Source organism: Arvicola amphibius, chromosome 18, assembly GCF_903992535.2.
Source record: "Arvicola amphibius chromosome 18, mArvAmp1.2, whole genome shotgun sequence".
NCBI lineage: Eukaryota > Metazoa > Chordata > Mammalia > Rodentia > Cricetidae > Arvicola > Arvicola amphibius.
Window position 1 is genome coordinate 30396977 of NC_052064.1, and position 26555 is coordinate 30423531.

General features: G+C 45.9%; 1 protein-coding gene across 1 annotated transcript in view; it reads right to left on the bottom strand.

Moving 5' to 3' along the window:
* The window catches only part of Satb2 (SATB homeobox 2), a 165348-nt gene that overhangs the window by 41525 nt on the left and 97268 nt on the right, over positions 1–26555 (bottom strand). The window contains exons 9-10 of the mRNA XM_038315450.1: positions 10573–10785; positions 6075–6230 (exon numbers count right to left, since the gene is read on the bottom strand). Of these exons, the coding sequence (XP_038171378.1) occupies positions 6075–6230; positions 10573–10785 (369 nt within the window). The remainder of the gene's footprint in view (positions 1–6074; positions 6231–10572; positions 10786–26555) is intronic.

The following is a 26555-nucleotide window of genomic DNA, read 5'->3' on the forward strand; positions in this document are numbered from 1 at the left end:
TAGCAACACGGCTGGAAACACTCCTAGGAACCCACATTCTTCTCTGGAAGAATCATGGCATATCTCATGTCTTTCCCCACTGGGCTGGTGAGGTTTCAGAGAAGGGCCTGTAAACAGGAAGCCGAATTTGCTTCAAAGTCACCCAAGTCTCCTAAAGAACCATACCATCAACAGGCAAAACATGCTGGCTCAAAATACAGAAAAGAGGGAGCTTAACGCCAGCACGGACTTTAAAGATACTCCGATTTTAAGAAATTCATGAGCACCGTGATCGATTTTCATCAGCATCTAGTTAACAACTCCAGTAAACAATAACAACAAATAAACAAAGATCAGTTTTATGCCATAAAACAGAGAGAACAAAAAGAAGACAATTCTTCATTATGAGGTTGCTATCAAAACAATCCCTCTGGGAAGGTTACTCCCAAGCAGGTTCACAATCCTCTAGGCTATGCCAAGAGAAGGAAGAGCACAACTGAAGGACCACCTTGATGAACAAGCCACTGAGTGCTCACTTCTCATCCACTGGGGCTTCCAGGGACCACAGGATTCAATGGGCATAAGGGTGAGCGGGGATTCCACACACATCACCCCTGCAGTCTCCGTTGCTGACTTGAGCACCTAAGTGGTGTGGAGCCTGCTCTGGGATGGGCCATCTCAAAGACCCTAGGATACCGGCAAAATTACCCTCATCATTTTAACCTGCCCCTGCTGAGTGTATGCAGCCAAACAGAACCAGGAGACTGAGGAACCAGCTTATCACAGGTGTGTAGCACCTTCTGGCCTGTGTTTCCTGGCTATCCCCATAATGGTACCATAAAAATAATATCAAATCATTTCTTTTGACTGGATACAAGATGGCAACAGTTTGATCACAGGGCAACATAAGCAATAAAGGCTAAGAAACCACACTAATGAAACTGTGGAAAACATCTTATATTTTATAAATTTACTTTCTCTGAAAATGTTGCCTTTGTTAGATGAATTATCACATCGTTTCTAAATGTCTGCGCTACTCAAAGCAATGAATACATCCCATCAGATAAATTCCATCGATAAATACGATCCCTATCAAAAACCAGTGGCTGATGCTATGTGGCTCAGTGGCAGAGCACCTCTTTGGCATGCATGAGATGGTGCATCTCTGGCACCAGGAAACAAACAAACGTCAGTTATATCCTTTACAGAGACAGAGAAACAAATTCTAAAATTCATAAGGAACTACAAAAGTCCCCAAAGAGCCAAGGGTCAGAGGCATTATATTTCCTGAGTTAAGCCAAGCTACATCTCGGTGATGAAGGGTTCACCTGTCACACACAGGGCCCTGGGGTTGACCTCCAGCACCTCCCGTCAATGAATAAACACTTGTTACAGACCTATAGTTGTCAAAGCTGCAGAGTTGTTGGTGTGCATACAAACACACAGGCGGGGGAACAGAATAGACGGCTGGGAAATGATCCAAACATACACAACTGATCTTTAACTAGGAGGGCAAAGGACACAAATGAGGCTGTACCCGCTGAGAGCTTAGAGCAATGAGGACCGAGAGTTCAAGACCAGCTCTGTACCGAAACCCTCCTAATCAACCAACCCATCAATCATTAGAAAACAGTCTGAGAAAACTAGATTTCCATATCTAAAAGAAAGAAATTGGACTATCACGCCGTATGGAAAAAAATCAACTTATGTTGGTGGTGGTGTGCGAACAAGAAATCGAAAACCCAACTACAGTTTGTTGAGTTGTTAGCTGAAAGCTCAGAACGTGTATTCTTAATGCAAATGTAGTAATAAGGCGTAAAGGTCTATATAGAGAATCTATTTAATTCTAGTGTGTATGAAGCATAGAACACACTGGAACCCACTCACATGAAACATGAACACACTGCATCCCGCTCACACGCAGCATGAACACGCTGCAACCTGCTCACATGAAACATAAACACATTGCAACCCGCTCACATGCAACATGAACACGATAAACTCCTCTCCTCTCTCTGCCTGCTCCTCTGCTCTTGCATCAGGGAGAAGACCTTCCCACCCTCCCTCTGGTTAGAGCTGCAGAAGCTCCCAGGCCTAGGGTGTTCAGGAAAGCGTTCCAGGATCCCTAGGTGGACAGGACATCCTCCCAGTGACATCCTCTGGGTCCCTGTGTGTTTCCAGCCACCTCCTTTGCTCTATGCTAGCAGCCCCTGGGCCTGGCCTTTCCATCACCATCATCATCTGGACACTGTAGCTCAGCTTCTCTGCTATAGAAAGCAAGGGCATCCTTCCAGCATTTTTGTTTATCAGTGTGTTTAATTGAGGAAAGGAGAAACGGGAATTAAGATAAGACCCGTCCCATCCTCTCCTCGCCCAAACCTACTGGGAAACAGGTTTGAGTGTGTACAACGAGAGATTCACACATCTCTCAAGAAGACACCAACCTCAAATGATTCTCAGCCCTCTACCAGCTAGCATGCTAAGCTGTAAAAGACGGCAAAGAGCAGGGTAGGGGCCAACGACAGGCAAGAGTCTGCTAAGTGGACAGCTGATTCCCTTCAAAGGTGGCTGAAGAAGCTGCCATGGCACCTGGACATCCCTGGAGGACCGCAGGAGGAGACAGCCTGTGAATCTCTCTCCTCTGAATCTCACTTCCGCAATGACAGCTAATAAATAAGAAGCTCCTGGAAGAAGCGGACTTCAGAGTTCCACAAACCCAAGGATGAGGCGGATGGAGGGGGAACGGAGGCCGCTGAGGAGGGAGGGGATTTCCCGGGTCCGCTGTACCCCTGTTGCACGTCGGCCTTGTGGTCTTGGGGACGCAAGCGACGCAGAAAATGTCCTGCATCCATTTGACTCCCGCTAGGGACCCCTTCACCATGTTTCAGCAGGAACATTCACTGGCCATTGTGGTATCCTAGCAACTAAGCTGACCCGTGGCTGGAAACGAAGAGAACCAGGTAGAGCATGCATGCACAGGTTGGGTCTGTCTGTCTGTCTGTCTTGATGCGTTTTGACTTTTCTCCCGGGAAGAAAGGGGCGATAGTCAGATGTAGGCCACTTACGAGACCTGATGAGGGTCCAGCTGGCCAAGACACAACCCAAGGCAGCTCACCCCAGATGAAACACTTAAGCTTTGATTTCCATAGCCAGCTGGTCAAACTTCCACTCCGTCCCGAATGCCCCCCACCCCCAAGCCTTCAAAGAGCGGCTTGACCTGTCACCCCCAAACTTTTACTTCCACATCATAAAGGGCCGTGTTCACTATTATCCTTAATAACTCATTTCAGCAATTGACACCATGGAGTGAACATATCTACTAGGTGATTCAGTTCAATTTAAAAGTTAATTTCTAATGAAGGGGAGAACTGCCACCCATACCTAAACTCCAGAGCTCCCAGTCCCCTCTGGTTCTTAAGAGTTCCTAACCGAAGATTTCACTCATTTGACCTCTACATGAGTGGAGAGTCCCAGAGAGATAAATCCTCCTCAGTTACCCTGAGAACTCCCAGGCCCTCAGAAATCAAGAAGGTCACGGAGGAGAAGAGAAAAACATCATTCACTCTCTTCTCACAACCTAATGAGGTATGTATGCATCGTGGGGAGGAGATGTCTGGCTGACGGTCATATTCACATGGTAAATATACATGAAATACGTGAACCACACCATCAGTGGGTCTGCTGTGGGGGGAATGCCAGCGCTTCTCAGTAGATTATCTATTTTTGCTGAGCTGCCTTTGAAGCTATCTTGTTTGGCAGTCCTGTTATTTTGGAAATATCATGCCTGAAATACTTCTTTGGTCAGCTACTTGCAGTACAGTTCTCTGTCCAAAAATCAGAAAGAGACCGTTCTTCTGAAGAAAAAGGAGGAACGTCCAAGAGTCTCATTCCTACTTCTACTCAGTTTTATCCTTAGGAATATAATTCTCACGACTGCTTTTCCAGAGTTTATGGAACTACTGAATTCTCAGGGAGACCTCAAAACTGCTAACTTCCAAATGACAAACTCAGCTCTCAACTAGGCACCTGACTTAATTGGGGGAGGCTGGATGGAGGCCTCGCTGATTCCAATAGCCACGGTCCTATGTCAAAAGGAACCTGTGGACCTGTCGACCAAGCTCCCGGACTCTGGTCTTTGGTTTATCTCAAAAGATGTTTATAAAAGAAGGACCAGGTAAAACTATGAGATTTGCATCCAGGACACAAGCGAGGGTCGGGATTGCAGAATCAATTGTGCAGCTTTTTACGCCCACTGCGCATTTGCCCATATGTCCCTTATTACCCAGTGGAAAACCATTAAAGGCACAGTAGTTCTGCCAAGTGGTGTTAGCATTTAACAGCTCCGAAGCAGCAACGGCTCTCATTAGAGTTCGCCATGTGGTACAGGGGATTTTATGCGTTTAACAGTGTAGGGGGCTCCAGCGTGCTTTCTTTCCAGGCCTGTTCATCCCACGGATGGACAGGATCTTAGCAAAGTTGGTTCACTAGTTTCGTTGATGGAGGGAGTCAGAGTCGTTTGGAAAGTGAAAAGGGAAATGAACATTTCAATCCTCTTCAAACTCCTTTGGAATTCTCTCACTTATTAAAAACTGAAAGTAAGTTACTGAAAAACTGTAGGTCCAAAAAAAAAAGGTATAACCTGCAAACAATTAGTCTAAATATAACATTTATCATTTTAGGGACAATTTTTATTGAACTTTTCCTTGCTTGATAGAAATGTAACAGCCAGTAACAGTACTGTAGCAAACAGTAGGAACTCAGTACTATAGCACACAGTAGGAACTTGGTACTATAGCACACAGTAGGAACTCGGTACTATAGCACACAGTAGGAACTTGGTACTATAGCACACAGTAGGAACTCGGTACTATAGCACACAGTAGGAACTTGGTACTACAGCACACAGTAGGAACTCGGTATTATAGCACTCAGTAGGAACCTGGTACTATAGCACAAGGTAGGAACTCAGTACTACATAGCACACGGTAGGAACTCGGTACTATAGCACACGGTAGGAACTCAGTACTATAGCACACGGTAGGAACTCAGTACTATAGCACACGGTAGGAACTTGGCACTATAGCACACAGTAGGAACTTGGCACTATAGCACACAGTAGGAACTTGGTACTAAAGCACACAGTAGTAGCTAAAGAACCCAGCAGATCTGCTGGGGAGAGGGTAAGGACCATCTTACCATTTGCATATGTAGGAACGAAAACATCTGCTATGCAAAGCACAGTGGAAATCACGTTCAAAACAATCAAAGGGCTCTCAGAGTTAAGCTGCAGCTAGCTTCCATTTCTGCACCCTGCAAGAACTATTTATCTTCCGGCTAGAGAAGGGGGCCTTCAAGCAGCACCCCTCCCCCACGAACAAGCTAAAACAGGGTGGGTATGTCAACTGTTGCTGATCTCAGAGGCAGAGCTGAGCATCTGCGTGCTGTTCCCCTGAGCACTGCGCTCCCCTCCATCCTGTTGCTGAACGCTTTCACTGGGGAAGCAGCTATGTTTTCCTGCTGAAAGATTTTAGCACTTTATTCTGGAAGCCCCACATCTGTTTCCTCCTGGAAAAACAACTGTATTCCACACGTGAACGAAACACCTGACAAGGGCCAGGTGTCTCTGGGGCTGGGCAAAAGTAGTGATTAGAGCACAATCAGCCCTTGCCCTGGTGGGAATAGCAAGGTGACTAGTCCCGGTTAAATGTGGTCTCAAGGAAGGGGGTGTTATACACAGGCCAAATTTCCTTTAAATTAAAAAAAAAAGATCTGCTTCCCAACAAACAATTTTTTTTTTCAGTGAACGCAGCAGACTTTGGAAGGGGGTGGGGTGGGATATTTCAACCCTGATTTTTTTTTTTATTATAAAATTGTTATTTATTTCAGAGACTAAAGCCAGGTTCTGGCATTGTCTCTACTCCGAGCTCCGGTGGGAGTTCCAGCAAAGCCATGGGGCAGAAGGCAGAACATGATGGGCTCCCCGGGGGTTATTACCGTTATTATTATTATAAAAACAGATGTGTTTTTTATTGGAGGGGAAGGAAAGCAGTCCCAGCCCTCTGTTTTGCTCTTTTTAGAAAAAGAAAACCACTCACCTGACTTTTGTTCGCAGCCACTTTGGCAAACAGGGCTTGAGACACCTTGGCCCTTTTCATCTCCTGTTGGATCTCATCATAAATAGCAGCTGTGATGTTGACGCTGGCGCCGTCCACCTTAATAGGGAGGTCTGTTGTCGGTGTCGAGGTTTTGGCCTACCAAGAGACCGTGCAAATAGTAATTTAAAAAGTGCTGCATTCAGAGCAACCATCTGTGCAGAAATTATCAGAGGGCTTCAGTCAGCTGATGCCAAACCACATTAGCTACAGAGGGACACTTCCTGTCCATTATTCTAATCAGGTTAATTGTGATTGGAAATAATTGCAATGCATTCCTATAGGACAGACAGAGGCCTGTCAGCGCCTGCCTCCCCTCATGGTATCCTGGAGCCTCGCAGGTAGGAAGGCAGCCCTGGGCACCCAAACATGGCACCGAGCTGCAAGCAGGCACGCAGAATGCGCTCACCTTTTTCTTTGTAAAAAAAAAAAAATGGTACACCTTACAGGAAGAATCAATTCTTTAAGAAAAAAAAAAAAAAAAACAGAGTAAATGGGTAGAGGTCTCTAAATAATAAATTATTACTCGATTTAATGCACTCCCGCGAGTACCTCTCGTTCTTTATTAAGGCTTCGTGTATGTTATTTGAGCATGTGCGGTTCTCATCATTACCGTCATTATGCTACCCAGACAGTCACCTAATTTCACCTAGGAAATCACTGGAAATGAAACAGAATTTCATTTCATAACACCGGGCTTTGGGTGCCTTCCGTACCCAGTTTTCATTTCCCTTAAACTCATATTGTGGTTTTATGCGCTCTGCCACGCTCGTTTTAATCCAATGATTTCCCATTAGCTTCAGAGACAAATGAAGGACAACGTGGAAGGTGTGGGCTGCCTGGGGGTAGGAAAACCCTAAAACATCCCGGGCAACTTGGTCCGAAAGATTGCCAGAGAGGCGTCGCTTGCTTAGTCGGATCCTCAGCCTGCCCACCTGGAAGACCCGAGCAGGTTTCTTAACGCTGGCAACCCATCCTTGTGTGCGTGGCGCTGCTGACTAAATGGGTCGAAGTTCGGGTTTTGCTTTGCCCTCACCCACCCTACAATGCCCTAAGAATGATCACATCTTTCCCTCCGCTGCTGCCCTCCCCTCGGCTGGCACTACGCAGGTCTGGTAGAAGACAGCCTGCAGTCCGGATACAGCCATCCTGTGCAAGGATTATCCGGGGCCTTGACTTCCTGCTGAGTTCCCACGGAGGCTCGGCTCCCTGAGAGAACACAGGAGCATTTGTCGTCTTCCTTTCTTCCCTCCATCTTCCTTCCATTTTCCCTCCCCACCCCATCTTCTCTGCTCGTTACTTCCAAGTCACAGTGTGTAATATACGGGCTTCTGTGGGCCAAGCCCTCTAGGAAGACAGGTAACGTCTTTTCTCACACAACTCTTGTAAAAAATCCAGTGAGTGAGGTATCAGGCTGAAAGGGCAGAGGTCGTGGAACATTAAGGAAAGGCACCCTGAGTCTATGCAGCGCAGTGCCAGAGACTTAGTGCAACTCTGTTGCCATTTCCACACAGGGCAGGTATCCGCTTCCCGTAACAACTCAGTCTTCAAGTTTCTTCTAGAAGTTCTTTCTTCTTCGCAAAATCTCTAGCAGACAGGCCGTGCTCTTCTCGTGAAGTGAAGGGTGTCACATTTATCAGCTGTTTGCGTTTCCTTTGCTGCCTCTGCTCACCTGGCTGCTAACATCTTCACTTGAACACTAAGGGCTAAGACAAAGTGGTGACCGCAGTCTGTGGCCAGAGTCTGGAGTCCAGCATCAGTATAACGACATACAGTTCAGGCGCTGACTCTACCCTCAGCCATGGAACTCAGTTCCAGCAGCCATTTAGCCCATCTGAGCCCGCTTCCTCATGGGTCACACAAGAACATCACCGCAAAACAGTGATGGCGGAACTGGTACAGACCGCTCACAGCCCTCACTGTGCCAAAGCTGGATGTGAATGACGGCCACTCTCTTCCTGTGGCGCTTTGTGACCAAGGACACCAAAGAACGCTGGCCACTGAAGAAGTGTGAGAAGATACTAGAGGTTTAATTTCAAATCTGAAATGTCTCTGGTGTGTTGTTAAACTGGTAATAAAGTGTTGAAGGGGTCTGGAAAATAATTGTGTAAAGCTGCCTTTGTGTACGAAGTTGCTGGCTCCAAATAAAGGCTGTCTGGTCCCTACTCTCTTCCATTCTCAAACAAATGCTCTACAGAGCCTTGAACTTGTTATGTCACTGATGACCTCGCTGAGATTTCAGGCAGGTATCGCCATGCAAGGTTTCCTGCTGTCACTGTTTGTACAAAACACCTTTACTGCTGAGATAGGCCAGAAAGAATCTTAAACACATAGGGACATAGGTATGGATGAAATGTTTGAAGATTAAGACAACTTTCTCTTTCCCAATCTCCAGTCACAAATATAGAATAAAATGGCAATGAAGATACAATCATGGTCCTAGGATTATACTCCTCAAAAGTATATTTCATATGTACTTTTGGAGATCAAAAAAGCTGTAAAAAATGCTCAACTTCCTGTACTTATCCCTGAGGAAACCTTTATCTAGGAACTTTCAAGTTCTGATCCTGATTCAAACAAAGCAAATGTTGTCTGAATTGTGAAGCCATATTAAGCTGGCCAGGCTCTGGAAGTGATCAGGTCTCTGGAAGACTGCCGAAGATACAATCTCGTTAGAAAAATATTGCAAAGACACTGACAGCAAAGCCAACCGACCTGTGTGACTTTCCAACAAGTCCCGGTGGCCGTGTTCCAGGAGAATGGCCTGGCTGGAGGGACGTGGAGTAGGAAGTATGGCTGGACTCCCCAAAGGCAGAACAGCCTTTACCATGGCAGGAGATATTAGTGCAAACTAGCGAGGTCCTAACAATTATTCACTATTTATTTACTGATATTGAAGGAAAAATAAATTAAAAGGCTTGGTTGCAGATGTCCAAAGTAAGCGGTCAAGACTTTTACAGTAAGTATGGCTCATGATTTATTAAAACCTGAAGTGTCAGTAATGCAATTCAGCAGGGCATGAGGGGACGGGACCTTTAGTTACAAATCTACTGCAAAATGCAAAAGTACAGAGTCAAGGTACACGGGGGAAATGAGGGTATACCTGCGAAGGGTCTAATATTCCTACCAGAATACAGTTCTGGTTCTGTATTTCATCAGCTTCTTGGAACTTATCAGAAAACCAACAAGTAAGAACAAAACTACAGTTTCTAAGCAGAGCCACCTTCTATTTTGATGGACTCACATTTCAGTTTTGCACAGATAGGTCTTTACCAATTAACTGTTGGCTTTGAGAACCATCAGAATCTATGCAACCCAGAGAATGGAATGGTTTGACCGTAAGTCAACAAGTAGGAAAAGTTGAGGGGAAACATGAATTAACTGAGAAATGAGTGGCTTACATCTGAATTGGAAATGTGCCCTGCCTACCTCACGTTCTGAACACTTTGGAAGTGAGCAGACAGGAAGGCCAGACATTCCCAAATCCAGCTAAGAGGGACAAACCAAGGCCTCTTATGGCCAGGACCCATCCCTCCACCCGGCTACCGTACTCCCTACACACAGGACTTTTCCAGTGCGTCTCTAAAACGTTCTTATTTCAGCCGGGTGGTGGTGGTGCACACCTTTAATCCTGGCACTCGGGAAGCAGAGGCAGGCGGATCTTTGACATCGAGGCCAACCTGGTCTACAGATCAAGAGCCAGGACAGGCTCCAAAGCTACACACAGACACACAGAAAGCCTGTCTCGAAAAACCAAAAAGTTCTTATTTTTTTTTTTTTACTGGGGGGAGGTGTGTGTGCACAGGAGTGTAGGTGCCAAGGAGGCCAGAAGTGTTGGACTCCCCCAGAGCTGGAGTTGCAAACAAAAGTAATAATCGATCTTAACTGCTGGCCCATCTCCCCGGCCCTCTGCTTTGTCTTGCTGGACCGCTTACAGCAACGTTTGAACTGCTGCTTCTTGCCCTCAACAACTTTCTCCTCCCCGTCGCAATAACAAAGCAATTTAAGGAAAACAAAGTACTCGTTTTTTGTTTTTTTGGTTTTTTCTGGGGGGGGGGGTGTTGGTTTGGTGGTTTTTGGTTTTTGGAGACAGGGTTTCTCTGTGGATCTGAAGCCTTCCCTGGAACTAAAATGCTTACTATACAAACACAGCTTCCACCCCAGCCCCACCCCTTTCTTCTGAAATTGCAGTGGGTAGGGGTCACCCCACTACTCTTGCCTTGTCCCCCTTACCTGGTCATGGGAAGAATGGGATATCCCCAAAGGGGAAGGAATAACATTCCACAGTATGGGATTACCACATGACAGAGCTACAGGCCATACCCTTTGACCTGTTCCTTGGATTAAGAAGCCCTTGAGTCATGTCTCTTGGTTTTCACGGGAAAACAAAGTATCCATGGCACAAGAGGTTCGTAAGTGACGCGTGGAACAGGCGGCTCACCTGTGGGGTTCGGGAGGAGCTGGGGCTGCTAGAGGCGGAGGAGACCATGCTCACATTGGGGTTCATGCTCCGTTCCCTCTCATCCTGGTAAATGCGATCGCGCTCCACTTCCGGAAGGTTGAGGAAGTTCTGCATGGCCCTCAGGTTTACGAGCAGAGACTGAGAGGCAGTCCTGGGGTCTTCCTCTTTACGCAGAATCTCCGACAGTAATCCCTGGTAGAGCGGAGGAGAGAAACAGGCAAAGTCAGGTCTGCAGGTTTACGGGTGTGGTTCCCGTCTCCCGCCCTACCGCCCCTCTATCTGTTTGGCATAACCAGCTTAAGAGGATACCGGGAACATGCCTAATTCCTGCAGGCTCACAAGGGATCTGTGGGGATGTGCTCCCCTTCCGGGGCTGTGCCTTATTTAGGACTTCTATTCTGCCACTTCATCATCGCTGCGATAATCCCGCATGAGACGACGCCAGCTAGCAAAGGTGGGCGCTCCGAGGAAATGTGGGGCTGCAATTAGCGCCAGGTGCCTCCTGCAAGTATTTCAGGAGCTGCAAGAACTCTCTCTGCTTGAAACTGGGAACTCTTGGCAGTCCTGCTTAGCTCTACAAATCTGCCAAGTTTGGTAAATTTAGTTCCGACATTTAAGCAGCATGGGAGATTTACATCGATTTAAAAAAAAAAATAAAAGTTTGGCTGAATTTATGTATGACTGGCCACTGGTTTCAATAGAGGTGTTTCCTATGGCAAGGGAAAAAAAAAACAGAAAAAGGAAAATAGAGAAATAGAAAGCAAATGGCTGTAATCTGTCAGCTCTGATAATTTTGCACACAGTAGTTATGCTTGCGCAGGTAACATGAGACACCCCAGACTTTTGGGAGGTAGCTTCTTGGGGAAGCTCTAATCTTACAGTTAAAGTGATGGAAATGCAGTCACGTTAGCTAGAGACCTGAACGCGCTCTAACTGCAGCGAGGATAGGCTGCGGCACTTTCTCAGTGTGCGACGCAACCAAATTGGGGAGCTCCAAGTGCGGTGTTTCTGTGAACGCAATTGCCAAGGATTTTGCCAATACTCTAGAAACACAGCATGGCCTAAGAGGACAGCGAGAGACAAGGGAGGGCCATTATGACCCCATACACTTGTGGATTAACTCAGAGAGGCATCACTACATATTCTCAGCTGACATCCTTTCGCAAGGCACTATGAGACCACGGTTTAGGACTGTTCCCCCCGGGAAGAGCTAAGACACTAATCCTGTAGCTTTGAACAGATGGGGCAACCCCAAGTCATGAAGAGTCACTTCTATGAACTGCAGCAAAGCCCTGCAGGTGCCAATGATGTTTGCTCTGAGGGAAATCGATATAGATGCAAAAGACACAGCTCCCATTAAAAGAGCGGTGGATGAGAGGGGAAGAAATATTCTCTGGCTGGTCAGAAATCTGCAGGGTACAGTGGGCATTTTCATATAAACCCGTGTATTGTAATATAGTGTAGCAATTGTCACTTATAGGAAGGCACATCATGCGGTTACCAACATTTCAAGGAAGTATTATCATCATTCGAAATAACACGTAAGGGCTAGCAAGATGCCGGATGACCTCGGTTCAATTCCTAGGGCTTACACGATAGGAGAAGGGAACTATGAGCTACCCTCTGAACCCCACATGTGCACACGCATGCACACACATGTGCACACGCATGCACACACACAAATAAACCTAATAATTTTTGACCCACATTAAACAACTATACCACAAGGAACCTATGCTAGCCCTGGACTTGGAGGTTACCCTTACTTTGGTTAAAGGAATCCTAAAACTTGGAAGAAGTACATATGGAAACACAGCACACAATATCATCTGTTTGAGGTCAGCATGAAAATAAGGATAAAATATGCCACGCCTCGCAAATGTGTACGTGTGACTGTGTATGACTTGGTATGTGGGCATACACATATGTGCTGAAGGAGGGAGTGAGGTAGGTGGTGTGTGTGTAAAAATACCCCACTGTGCCGGGCGGTGGTGGCGCACGCCTTTAATCCCAGCACTCAGGAGGCAGAGGCAGGCGGATCTCTGAGTTCGAGGCCAGCCTGGTCTACAAGAGCGAGTTCCAGGACAGGCTCTAGAAACTATAGGGAAACCCTGTCTCGAAGAAAACCAAAAAAAAAAAAAATACCCCACTGCTACAATGATGGGAAGGGAATCCAGATCTCATGGCATGCCTCGAGAAGACAAGCGAGGTGCCTGTCTTCCAGGAAAGCGTGACGCAGCCCGGGAATCCATTCCCTTTCTGGAACTAAGAGTCGGTTGTGCCTTGGGTTGCCCTACTTCCCATTTTAAATGAGCAACCTGAAATATATTCATAATGGATTTGCTTCAAAGATTTTCTGTTTTAAAAGAATCTCTAAATTAATATGAGAAAAGGAAGTGGATTTTGAAATTGCTTCCAGTTTCCAAAGTCGATATGGCACTCAGATTGATATCCTCTGAGCTTTCCTTCATGATGAGTCACACACAGAAAGAAGGAGTGGCTTTTCTCCCACCGGCCCTGCGCCCGTCCTCCCCCATTCTCCTCTCTCTCTCGCTCTCTCTCCAACCTACCTTCGGTATTATAATAAAAGTGTTTTAGGGTCATCATGGAGATACTCACTATGATTATAATTCAAAATAAATCAAAGGCAGAGTTTAACTTATTCTTCCTCCATTATAATATTTTCATGAGTCACATAGTATATTACAGCGAAGGTTTCTTACACTTGAAAGTGATATCAAAAATCCTATTCTAAAGCACCATAACCAAAAACTATATTTGTAGGTTCCCCAGCAAGTAAAAAAAGTCATTAAAAAGTATGGAGTGTTTTTTGTTGGTTTCTTGCAGAGGATCCTTCCTTTGCATCTGTCTTACATTAGACAAATTCACCCATCTCTCAGGAAGCACAGAGTACCTTGGAGGATGATGGCTGCTGCTCAGCATCCCTGCCAGAGTCAAAGGCGCACAGTGTTTGGATCTTAAGTGTGTGGTGGCTTACAGGCTTCTACTGAGTCATTCACCTGAATGCAGACACAGTCTCAAAGACACAGGCTTGGCCAGGGCCACCTTCCCTTCCTATGTGGCCACCAGCAAGTTACAGCATTGCTCGAACTCCCACCAGCATGGCAGTGGTCCCAAAGGACATTTTTTTCACGCAGGACACTCTCAACTGAAAGTGACTAACTGGAGCACACAAGACCTTTGATGTTTGGTTCTGATGTTTTTTTACACTGGTTATGTGCTCACCTTTAACTACTATAAGCTAAGGTTTTTAAAAGCATTGTTTAAATTCTGTAGGCATACGTGTGAAATGAATTCAGTTAGCTTAAAATACACACACACAAACATACACACACATACATACATACATACACACACATACACACAAAAATTCTACACACATACATGCACACAATCTACAGCCTAACTCCCACATCCACACAAACCACCCCCACCGCCTGCTAATTATCAAGATGAATAAATGTTTATCATGTTGACTCTGTCTTGAATGGAACACAAATTAATAATTTATCTCACATAAATATTTCTAAGGCCTCTGCTACTATGTCATCTGGCATTTTAATTATCAAGCAGCCAAGCAGGAGGTGTCACTTGGACATTGCCATAATGCAGCTCGAGGTATAGAAAATGTGGCGTGACACCTGGGCTCTGGAAGGGGTGAAAAAAAGATGCACTCCTATCAATAGGAAGGTCGTGAAAGGAAATTAATAAATTAACCAGGATATTGCTTATGAAAGTTTCATATCAGTAATTATATAAAAACATACTGCCACTGTTGAGTAAAATGGCCATTAAGTATTTGCCTCATTGTGGGCAATAGAGCCTTCTTCTCCATGGAGAGAAACAGTTTCCTCGGGGGTATCAGCCTACTTTACACAACACACACAAAAAGAAACATTGTTGCCTGAAGAAACATTGTTGCCTGAAGAAACATTGTTGCCTGAAGAAACATTGTTGCCTGAAGAAACATTGTTGCCTGCCAGGGCACAGACACAGGTTGACACAGAGTACCCATGCCTGTCACATGAGTTCTTGGGTTCCAAGTCATCAGAATAAAGAAGTTTAGGCAAAGAGCTCCTCAGAGGGTGTTTGCCCTGGCTCATCAACGGGGGAGTTTACAAGAGTTTCAGGCCATCCCCAGCTCCAAGAAACTAGACGGGCCCGGGAAGGAACTCAGTAAAATCAAAATAATTCAAAGTACAAAACAACAATTGAATCACGCAGTCTGGCTCGCCTGGTAATACAGGCTGTCAACAAAGATAAAAGGAAGAAATTGAAGTGATTTTTAAAGTATAAGAAATTCGTGTCCAGGTGGTGGTGGCGCATGCCTTTAATCCCAGCATTCAGGAGGCAGAGGCAGGCAGATCTCTGTGAGTTCGAGACCAGCCTGGTCTACAGAGCGAGTTCCAGGACAGGCTCCAAAGCTACACAGAGAAACCCTGTCTCGAAAAACCAAAAAAAAAAAAAAAACCCCAAAAAAAAAAGAAAAGAAAAGAAATTCGTGATCTTATGTTGTCTGTGGTAAAACAGCATTTCTCAGCAACACCTAGGATGAACTGTACTTTCTGTCTCTGACTGTTTCAACACCTCACCAATTGATACAGCTTTTGCTTCTGTGTGCAGGCACCTGCTGACACTCAGGAGGGCGTGGCAAACATCACGAGTGACACGTTCAAGCTTCCACACTAGCCTTGTCACCTTGCCGGGGACAGGTGGCAGAACATCTCAGGTAGGCCCTCAACCCTGTGACGCAACACACATCCATGTGGACTAGGTTTCAGGACTGTCCTGACCCCCATAGGGCAGGTCGGGGCTGGTTATGGGAGGATTCAGGCATCCTGCTGGCCTGGCCCCTGTCACCTGACCTCTGTAGTTGCCCTCTCTCCCACCTGCCGATTTTTAAAGTCACAACGGGCTGGATCTGAACAGATTGGCCTTACATGTGGTTTGCAAGGTTTTGGCACCTTTCTAGAGTTAGGCTATCGTGGTCATAGGAAACCGTCAGCCAGATATCTCTCCTTGGCTGCCTAGGGAACTCCCAAACCCAGTGCTCCTGTTCCAAAGAACAGCAGCTCCATTAATTCCTTTCTCGGTGATGACTTGGTGAAAAGCCCAGAGGGAGGCAAAAAGAACGAAGAGAGAAAGAACCTGCTTGCAAGGAGTTTTCTGCACGGTGGCCTGAAAGGTTTACAGGAGCACACCGCACACCGGAAAAGGCGCTGGCTGGGTATGCTGGTGCATGCTTGCACACCAGTGGTCCCAGCAGAGGCAGGAGGATCATGATGTCAGGGCTGTGCCTGGGTCATACAGGGAGACCTGTCCTAAGTAGGAACACAGAAGAAAGGTAGACAGAAAGATGGGGAAGGGAGAGAAGGGGAAGGGAGCAGGGGACAGGAAATGAAAGGGGAGAGGAAGACACAGGAGAGACAAGTAGAGAAATAAGGGAAAAGGGGGAGTGGGGAAAACGTCATAAATTCAAAACACAGCAAGCACCATCTTGGTTCCAAATCAGGAGAAGAGTCGCCGGCTGTGGGACTGAGGGAGGGGGACGGCTTTCATGGAGGGGGTGAAATTGGATCTAGCTGAAGCTTCAAAGGCAAGGAGCACCTGCGGGAACCATAATGGTACAGCCAGGAAGGGGAAGGTCTGCGGAAAACCCATCTGAAAAGAAACGAGAACAGGCTTTCTCCAGACAACCAAGGGGAGTCTGCTCTCTCAAGTGGGGAACAAAGGTACAAGAACAAGAGGCATGAGACCCTTAGACGTGAAGACAACGACCGTGCACATGGGTGAGATCTGGAGGCCCTGGCGTAGGCGCACACCACGCAACAGACATGGCCCCCAAATGAAGCGATATTAGATAATCTGCTCAGCCTTTCTGTCACCTGCAACAAATTAGGCTTTCAATATGCAAAACATCTTCCTTCCAGAAAAACAAATGATCGTGATGCCTCTTAATTGTAATTTAATGAGGCATAATTTATTTTTTAAAGTGATATACACCAGGTGTGTAGGGGGAGAGCGGAGGGGCCGAAGCCTGGTGTTTTCTCTAAGAGTCAAACTAGCTGGAGGCCATTTCCATTTCTATAAATTACATACATGGCTGCTTGTGGCCGCTGAAACGGGAGACAAAAAAAAAAAAATCCAACTTGCGGTGCTCAGCGTGTTATTGCAACAGAGGTAACAATCCCAACAGCAACTCGCTGACCACGTAGCAAAGAGTCTGTAAGCTCTGGGCTCCTATGTGATAAGGGGCAGATATGAGGAGGTCGCATCTGCCCTTCACGTGTGCTGCTGAGCTGTGCACCCACGAGAAATCCTATAGTCCCTGCGTTTTAGGGACACGCAGACTGGCCTCGTCAGAGAATATAGCATGTTTTAGTCATTCACAGACTGAAGCTAGACCGAGGTAGGTGAGTCAATTACGCAACGCATTTAATGACAAACCTTTTCAGATATCAAGTGGCATCGCCTTTGAAAATGTACGATTAAAGAAGACATCACGGCGAGTCTGAAAATATGTGCATACGAGGGCATAGTCCTTAAAACAGAAGATGTTGTGACCGATAGTGAGATTTCAGAAATCCGTAGGCTCACTCCCATTTTCCAGAGGAGGCTCTGCCAGGGACTTGGGCCACTCATCCTCTCTCCCTAGAGGATGACCTGCTTATGACCATGAGGAAGGGAAGGGCTGCTCTATGTTGCTTATAGTCTACTATCCCTTTTATCAGCCTTAACTATCAAACAGTTCTGATGGCTCAGGTAACAAGAGGATATTATTGTGACTGTTGTTATTGTTATTATTATGCAACCAATTATCACTGGTACCCTAAGAAGCCAGGTAAAGTCCAGCTTCTAGTCTGATCCCATATAGCAAGCTCATAATGTATCCGAGATTCCCTAGGAGTTAGAGAGAGCACTGAAGCCAGCGGCAGGCCGGTGGATAGTCCTAGCATCCACCAATTAAGAGCCGACCTACCCTAGGAAGTTGTTTCCCTCATCCCGTTTTCTTCTAGACGCTCCCCAGGCATAGCTCCCTGTTTGCCAATAGAACAGGTTTCCCATAACCGACAACAGTACCTTGATTCTGGCTGCTGAAATTCATTTGTGTAAATGCTGAAAGTGTTCACCCCGCCCCCCAACTCCCAGAGCTCTGCTAAGCCAGGAAGCCTGGGTACTTAGTCTGATTTGAATAAAACGCATACTGGGCACAACAACGGCAATCTGATTTTTATTATTAAAAATGATGGGCTAAATCCTCAAAGAAAGTGTCGTTATCGCATTAGTTTAATAAAAATCTCTCTTTTATTACAATATCTCTTTATTGAGAGAGACAGCCTATGAATGTCATATTTTGTAGGATGGGTTAGATGGAACCGAACACCTAAAGGGAATTAATGTCCTCCGCAAATAAAAATGCATTTACAAAAGTTGAGAGTTAAAAGTTGACAGGCCGGAGACACGCCACTCAAGACTCTCAGAGGCTGGGTCTGTGCACATACACAGGCCTCCTTTGGACTGAGGTGAGCAGGACTAGTTTGGTCTCACATCCGTACCAACCACCGTCCTTCACACTGGCCGCTATAAACACTATCTCTCTCCCGTCATAGAAGGTCATCGGGGGCTGGTTCTATATATTCTGTGCTTGGCCATGACCTGGTGGTGAGGAGAATACAGACCTTTAAGAAAACACTTATTCTTTACAGCTCTGGGAAAGTCTTATCTCTGTGGAGAGTCTACAGCAGGCCCTAGCCGGCCACGTATTCACAGGCTAACTCACAAAACCCTAGCTGGCCACGTATTCACAGGCTAACTCACGAAGCCCTAGCTGGCCACGTATTCACAGGCTAACTCACGAAGCCCTAGCTGGCCACGTATTCACAGGCTAACTCACAAAGCCCTAGCCGGCCACGTATTTATAGGCTAACTCACAAAGCCCTAGCTGGCCACGTATTTACAGGCTAACTCACAAAGCACTCAAGATCCTTTTATTCAACCTACCGAGAACAATCCCGGAAACTGAGATTTCGCGACACGTAAACTCCACTTATAATTACATCATACACCATAGGCCTGCGGTTTATAAATTAAATACTTGTGTCATGAGAAACCTTCCCAGTGCATTCAACAAGACTTGACCATGGTACCTGATGCTGGGATTAAAGGTGTGCGCCACCACCGTCTGGCCCATAACTTTCTTTTCCTATGCAACATGGAAGTAATTAAAATAATTCTTAAGTGCTGTCATTATATAATCTTGGGTCATAGTAGTGGATCATAAGGCTGATTTCATAGATCAGAACAATCCTTTATAAAGAACTGGAAGTCTATAAATACCAAAGTGGTTCAAATGCAGAATGAATATGATTCTATAAGGTCTTTTTTCTTTTTCATGAAGACTTGGCTTTAGCAATCCATAGAGCTGGGGACAAAGCTTTGTACATGATGTATGTACAGCATGTGTCTCTCAGCCATGATTTACCCAGTGCTCCAGATGGGCATGGTAATGGCTAAGGAGTTCAGTAGATGCCATAAACCATAGTGCTCATTTTTGGCACAAAAAAATTATAAAGAGATTGAAACTGCTTGGACATCTCCAACTGACTTCAAATGGATACAGATATATTCATGCTGCAGTATTTCTGGGTTCGGAGAGTTCATGCACTTTATTTGAACAAACACGCACGCAACCCCTAGCCAACTGGACCTCACTTCAATCAACAGCCAAGGAAGGAAGATCCCTTGAACATACTGTCTTAACGCTTATTAACTGAACCGTGATACAAGATATACGTAATGAGAACTAAAACTACCATTCCCGTTGCCTCAGTGAAATCTTTGCAAACCTGTAAAATCTGATCTGTGACTTTAAAGGTTGGTGGGAGACAACAGCGGATGAAAATACAAACTTTGAAGATGAAGATTCTCCGTCTGCGAAATGAGAGGACCAGTCCTTGGCTGACAATGGTGAAAAATGACTCGCAAAATCATCGCCAAAATGGGATGTTCTATTTCCCAGCCATAGGAGAATTTTGAATTCAAATATAGAAAATTGGAATTGCCTATAATGAATCCAGTGACTAACTTGCAAGGCCACTGGTCAGGGGTAGGAGGACCAGACAGGACAGTGGACACCATGTTGGCTTGCCCTGATTCTCTCTTTTGAGGAAGATGGAGAGGAAAACCAAACCTTCCCCTCTTCTGTGACCTATACGTTCTATCTCAGGTGGATTCGAGATGGAGGTTGAGTTGTGTAGTTTCCTATTTACCGAAGGCACAGACAGAGCAAGCTTGGAGCCTGCACAAGTTTAGTCCTTGAGCTGACCAATGCAGGCCTTTTGGATGAGGTTGCCTAAGAGGTGCTAATTGACAATACCCTTTATATGTACAGAAGGTGTTAAAGGAAGATAGCTATCTAGAGAGGTCCCCCTGCCCCCTACCATCCAATAACTCCGAGACACTGCTATCTTGGGACACATTAATATTATTGCAATCTTTCAATCTGAGAATTCAAGCCAGTGATTTTGAAATGAAAGACCTATTTTATGAAGTAAGCAAAGGCCACCTCTCCCTACTTTATTAATTTAATGTTCTGACATCAAAAGAGGACATATTATTTACTCCAAAACTCAATAACGGGTTCATGCCTGATCTGCAACATTTGACATTTACAGCCCACCTCTCAGAAGTGGACTTCCTGTCTCTCACATGGGCCCTTGTTATTTTATAACCAGTTCACTGGACCATGGAGTCAAGACCCTACATTTACATTGTGGTCCTTGACTTGCAAAGAGCTCAGATCTCAATAAGATACTGAGAAATCATCCTGGCAGACGCCATGTCGGCCGACAATGAACAAGACTATCTTGGAGGTAAAGTTTTATACAAATGTAAAACTGCAATGTATAATTAAATTATGCCCATCTCTGGCTAACAATATTCGTAACTCAAACAATGAAATTAAAAGGCAATTATTGTCTCCTCCTGAAGTGACTCATACTTAGACTCCTGAGAATCTGTAGCTAAGCGTTTCCTTTAGCCATCTCCTGTCTCATTCTGACTCTGCTGCCTCAAATCCTAATTTTTAGCAAGTTCTTAGAAATGTAACCCTAACAGTTTGGGGCATGCATATATTCCAAACACTGTGTAAACAAAGCTTCAATCAAATTCCACGCCATTCCATACAACGGCGTTTGCATGTTCAGCAGCTGGCCTTCCTGCCAAATTTTCTGATACATCATTCAATCTCATTTTCCAATCTGCTGAAAACATTCTCCAGTTGCTGAGTGACTTCATAAATTGTATTTATGACCCTGGTCTTAAATTCCTTCAAATGATGTAGCTTTACAGAGTAAACAGTGGATTTCCTTTTCCTGCAAAGTCGATAGGTAGGTAGGTAGGTAGGTAGGTAGGTAGGTAGGTAGGTAGGTAGGTAGATAGATAGATAGATAGATAGGCAGACAGACAGACAAAATGTAGTCACATGAAGACAGGTTGATCAAATGAGTCCCCACAGATTCAGGATTGTGGGGGGTCCTGTTCTCCATCAGATAAGACCAGGGCACACACACTACTTTGCCAGTGAGGCCTCTCTGATAAATGCCTGTGTATTTTCACTGAACTGAAATGTGGGACGCCGAATCCGACACCCCCTCTTCTGACAGAGCACACTGTTATCACACATATCTCATCTTTTACCAGAAGTGTGCTCCCAAGGGTCAGCTCAGCAAGCCTTACCTCACCCTCTCTGCTCGAGGAGAAGAAAATGGACAAAGCTACATGAGCAACAAACCTGAACAAAGTCTCACTCCCAAAAGGGCCAAAGGTCTTACTGCTTACTCTGTGGCCAGTGGGAAGGGAAGAGGAGAGAAGGATGAGAGGGTCACCCCCGTTCCCCTTTTCTGGCATTCTCCTACTCCGGTCACGTGTGTCAGCACAGCCGTTCCACTGAATTTACCCTAGTTTGGAGCAAAGCTTCCTCTACTTCATTTAACAGATCTGCTCAGACGGAAGGAAGGTCTCGGAGGAGAAGCCATGTTAGGAAATGGGGGTTTTTGAACATATGAATATATAGGTCATTGGATTTTTTAAATAAATTAGAGAATAGTTTACCTATTAAGTAAAAGTCACTGTACATATTTAATGAGACATTACTTCTTACAGGTCAGTGGAGACCAGTAATATTAAGTCTTAAAACAGTGCTATAAGCCTTTTATCCTACATTCGCCTCTGATCAATGTTTTCAAGTCTATACTTTAATAAAGAAAACAGAATCCTTATAATTAGGATTCACAATCCCACATTTAAATAGGCGAAGACACGCAGATCACCAAGTGACCTACCTCATGTCTACAGACCTAATGAGAGAAAAAAGGTGCCATCGCCAACCTAGGATGAATTCAGGTTCCAGACGCAGGAGAAGACACTCGTGCGGAACTCAAACCCAGACAGAAACGACGATTTCACAGGCACAGCCTGCACCTGTGACAGCCCCGGAAAGGGGCAGGGCCAAGGGACAAAGCTACTTGATGTGTGTCACAGCTCACACTAGGGAGGCTACTTCCCATCCTGGCAACAGTGGTAGGACTAACTCCTAAGGCTTCAAATCCCATTTCTCTCACGGATCTCATTCCCGGTCTCTCATTCCTAATCTCACCGCCCCCCAATGCCTGGCTCGATATCCCGAAGTCAGTCTCAATAATGCTATTCTCCATTCAGCAAACCGAGAACCTGCCAGGCTTCGTATTCAAATAACGACGATGATGTTTCGAACACCCAAGCGCAGACACAGCCATGCCAGCCTCGTGTGGCACATGGCGGTTGCTTTGTGGGATGGACGGGCACCATTCTGATGCTATGCTCTAGTCAAGCCTCCGCTCGCATGGCAAGACCAAACGGCATGGACCACAACCCCGAGACAAAGATACTGGCGCAAGAGCTTTAGGGGTAAAATGCTTCCAAGGGAGAGTGGTAGGGGACAGCGAGGGAAGACAAAAGTCAAGCCATGTTGGAGCTGATTATACAGAGAGCCCTGGAGTGCCAGAGAGCTCTCCCTCACAAGGAGGGAGGCAGTGGGCTGTCGCCGTGGTCCCTGTCACACACTGGCTAAGTTCTTCCAGCTCTGTGCCAACATCGAGGAGCCTGAGGACAGTCCTTCAAATGAAAAACCGCATCAGAAGTACAGGCCTGGGTGTGGGGAAACACAAACAAAGCAAGGGTGTTTGCCTGCCTCTGCGGTCCTACAGAGGCTGCAAGAGAAGGTGCTTAAAGCCGGCAGGTAAGCAAACAGATATGGCTGCCAGCTCAGGGTTCTCCTGCGGTCCCTTTGGCTATAAAATAGCACGCCAAGCAGGGCTAACTGCTTCTTCCCAAAGACTTGCACAGATGCGACGCTACTGCGTGCCCTGTGTTCAGAACTCCAGCAGCGTCACGCCATGCTGGAGAGTTCACGTCCTGGCACTAATGCCACAAATGCATCATACATAAATACATAAATACTGACATGAATACGTCATAAGTCCCTTGTGCAGAAGATGAACTCAACTTGCCTACTCTTAGCTTATATGGCAGACGTTTTGTTGGTGAACGAGAAGAAAAATGTACAAATAATAACAATGAAAAAAAACAGTAAAGGAAGACCGCACAGAGGTTATCTAGTTCCCAAACTAGAAGCAAAGCAAGGTGTTACCAGACAGACACATAAATGACTCTGAAAGGCTTAAGTAGCAAAATTAAAGTGTATTGAAGGCCCGTAGGGGCAGGAGTGGGCAAGGCACACAAGAAGACAGCAGGGGAGGGTAACAGTGAGAACAGACTATATATAGTATTATAAGAGCATTTGTGGATGAAGATTCCATGATAACACCTATCACTATGTATTAACTTAAAAAAAATAAATAAATAAAACCTCTTGGAAATATAGTCCCTAATGATGTCATTTTGCCTAATCAAACGGCAAATGGATCAGCATCTAAGGTAATGGACAAGTCTCTTTCAATAATATAGAATAATATAGTTCTCAAGTAGCCTCCACGTCAGCATGAGGTTTCATCTGGAAGTCTTAGAAGCAGGCAGACAAGGTTCCCATGTTTACAGTCTTGCTGGACTGCTGAGTGATTGCAGGCTATTTCTGCACACCTACACACACACACACAAACTAGTCAGGCTTTTTGCTAAACCTTCAAACAGACATCCAGGGACACAAGCTGTCATGTGACACGGCCCTTTTGATTAGAGAGAATAACAGATGAGTCCTGGAGATGCCAGTGAGTTCTGTAAAATACTCAGCCACGTGAGAAAATGCTACCCATCAAGAGAGCAGCCAAGGACGACGTCTGCAGATGCCTGTCAAAAGGAATGGTTCTGGCTCTGTACAGTCGAGAAGTTAGCATGCCTTCTAGAAAATGATTACTATGCCATTAACCACTTTTGCCCTTGAATGTTACCTGGCAAGTTACTCTAGCACCCAGAAGTGTCTGATTCCACTCAGAAAAGCCTCACCATTTGGAAAACCCATGGCTGGTTTCATGGGGCAGACTACGCCGTGTCTCCTGTTTAACAATACAGCTGGCGAAACCAGCTGCCCATTTGTGTTGCTAGTGACTGCAGAGCGCACGGCAGAAACAATCTGCCTTCTGACCTCCTGCGCAAGTTCACACTATGTCATCCTGTCAATACCATCTACCTTGATTAGGCTGGGCTTATACACAACAGGTTATGATCCCAGAGGGATGAAAAGCTTTCCCAAATTAAAAGCAGGATTTAAAGAGGAAACACTCCTACGTCCCTACGTGGTTTCCATTCGATATCCTCAAGGCTGGCCCGTGAACTCAAAGCTCGTGCTGATTGAAAGTGAATGTTTCTTTCTGGGTGTAGCCGTCTTACAAATTTAATGGCATGAGGGGAAAATAATAAAACGTGTTCTGTGCTTCAATTCGAAGGTGGCAACGCCAAGGAAAAGTCTTGAATCCCGACAAAAAGACATGAAGGATTCCTCAGGAGGAGACAGCTCCAGGAGTCTGGGGCCTCAACACAGCACACCCTCTCACTACGTCTGTCTGTGGTCCTGGCTCACCAGGAGTCTTCTCTCACACTTCCGTGCTATTTGGGCAGAATGTATACTGGATTCCGCTGCGAAAATCCAAAGCGGTACAGCTATGCTCTCGATTTTTAGCCTTAGCCAAAAAGAGCTGTGCACATAACTAGGCAATCAAATGCTGGCTGGGCATGAAATGTCAATTCGTGCGCACAGATAGATCATAGAATAAAGAACTGCAGAAGATAGACGTATCCCTCCACTTCGTATTTTCAGGGATGGGCAACAGATTTTCTCCAAGGGACCGGAGCCTTATGCAACTCCAACCTAGGTAATTATGAACACGTAAGTGCATCCTGAATCTTTTAAGTCACAAGAAGATGGATGAAATATGTGTGGGTCTCCCCGAATGCATTTTCCAAGTGATGGGAACAGGCTCTACCATGAATAGAATATACAAGGTAGCTATGAGCCAAGGGAGCAGGAGAGTCCAACTCTGTCCTTCTACATAACAAACACATGAATACGGAACTCCAACAGCCCCAGGGCCTCGTCTTTGCTCCCAGCCAGCAACTGTTCAACCACAATCAATGACTCCATTTCTGGTTCATGTTCCTTAATTTGATCAGAAGCTACAAACCACCTCCCGTCTTAAGTTTACTCCTATCAAGCTGTTCCTGGGGTCCTGGCTGCCTTTTTAACACTTGCTTTTGAAAAAAGCAATCTGCTTCTGCACCCCAGCATTGAGTGGCACCTTAATCTTGGAGCGCTGCTCCTGTCCTCACCACGGCGAGGAACCGATTCTCAGAAATCGGAGGAGGACGTCTCCCCACCAACTGACATCAGGCCAAATCCTCGGACATAAGGTCAAGCTTCTCTTTCTCCAGACATCTTGACTTTCCACCCACATATGAGCCTCCTGGGGCAGTGGTTTTCAACCTTCCTAACGCTGCTGCCCTTGGATACACTTCTTCATGTGTGGTGACCCCCAACCAAACAAGTATGGCTACTTCTTAACTGTAATGTGGCTGCTGGTATGGATTGTAATGTAAACATCCGCTATGCAGGAGACCTGACATGGGACCCCAGGGGGTTGAGAACTCTTGTTCTGGCCTCTCTTCCCTCTGGCGATCACCTCCCTCCCTGTGACTCCAGGGCTGCTGAAGCACCCTGCTGCCATTTCCTCCCTTCGCCTGGTTACTGCCTGCATTAGCTACTTTTCTAGTTCTGTGATGAATCTCATGACAGATGCAAATTAGGGAGGAGCTAAATGGTTTATAAGCCTATGATGGCAGGAAAGGGGTGGGATCCGGCAGGAACCGGAAGATTTACATTTTCAGGGACACATAGGTAAGCAGAGAAAGGAAACAGGAAGCTATCAACCCTCAAACTCCATCCACAGTGACATACTTCCTCCAACAAGACTCCACCTCCCAGTATTCCCCTGACCTGGCCTCTGTCAAGTCCTAACACCTGCTACCCTTCCTCCCCTAGTTTAAATCCCTGGCTCTGTAACACTTCCAATCTCTTGGTCTATCCCTACCCACTGTTTTCAGTGCCAAACTTACAGTTTCGATGTTCGCTGCCAGTCTTCCTAAGAAATCTGCCAGTCTTTCGAAGGAAAAACAACAATCACCATGGTCTTTCTCAGCCGCCCCTGCGGCGTCTCCCCGGCTGTTTCTCATAACTATACCTTTGCTGGGAGTCACGGGGATCAAGCCCCGCTGCCGCCGCAGTTATTGCTTCCCCCTGGATCTGCCCGCTAACACCCTAGTCACAGTTTTACTCCCAGCATGCTTCTTGATGCTGCCCTCCCCTCTCCTGCTGTGGGTCTTACTGGGCTCTTCCCCACATTCCTGCCAGTTCCTCGGAGCAGTCTCCTAACTGGCCATCCTAGCCACCTGCT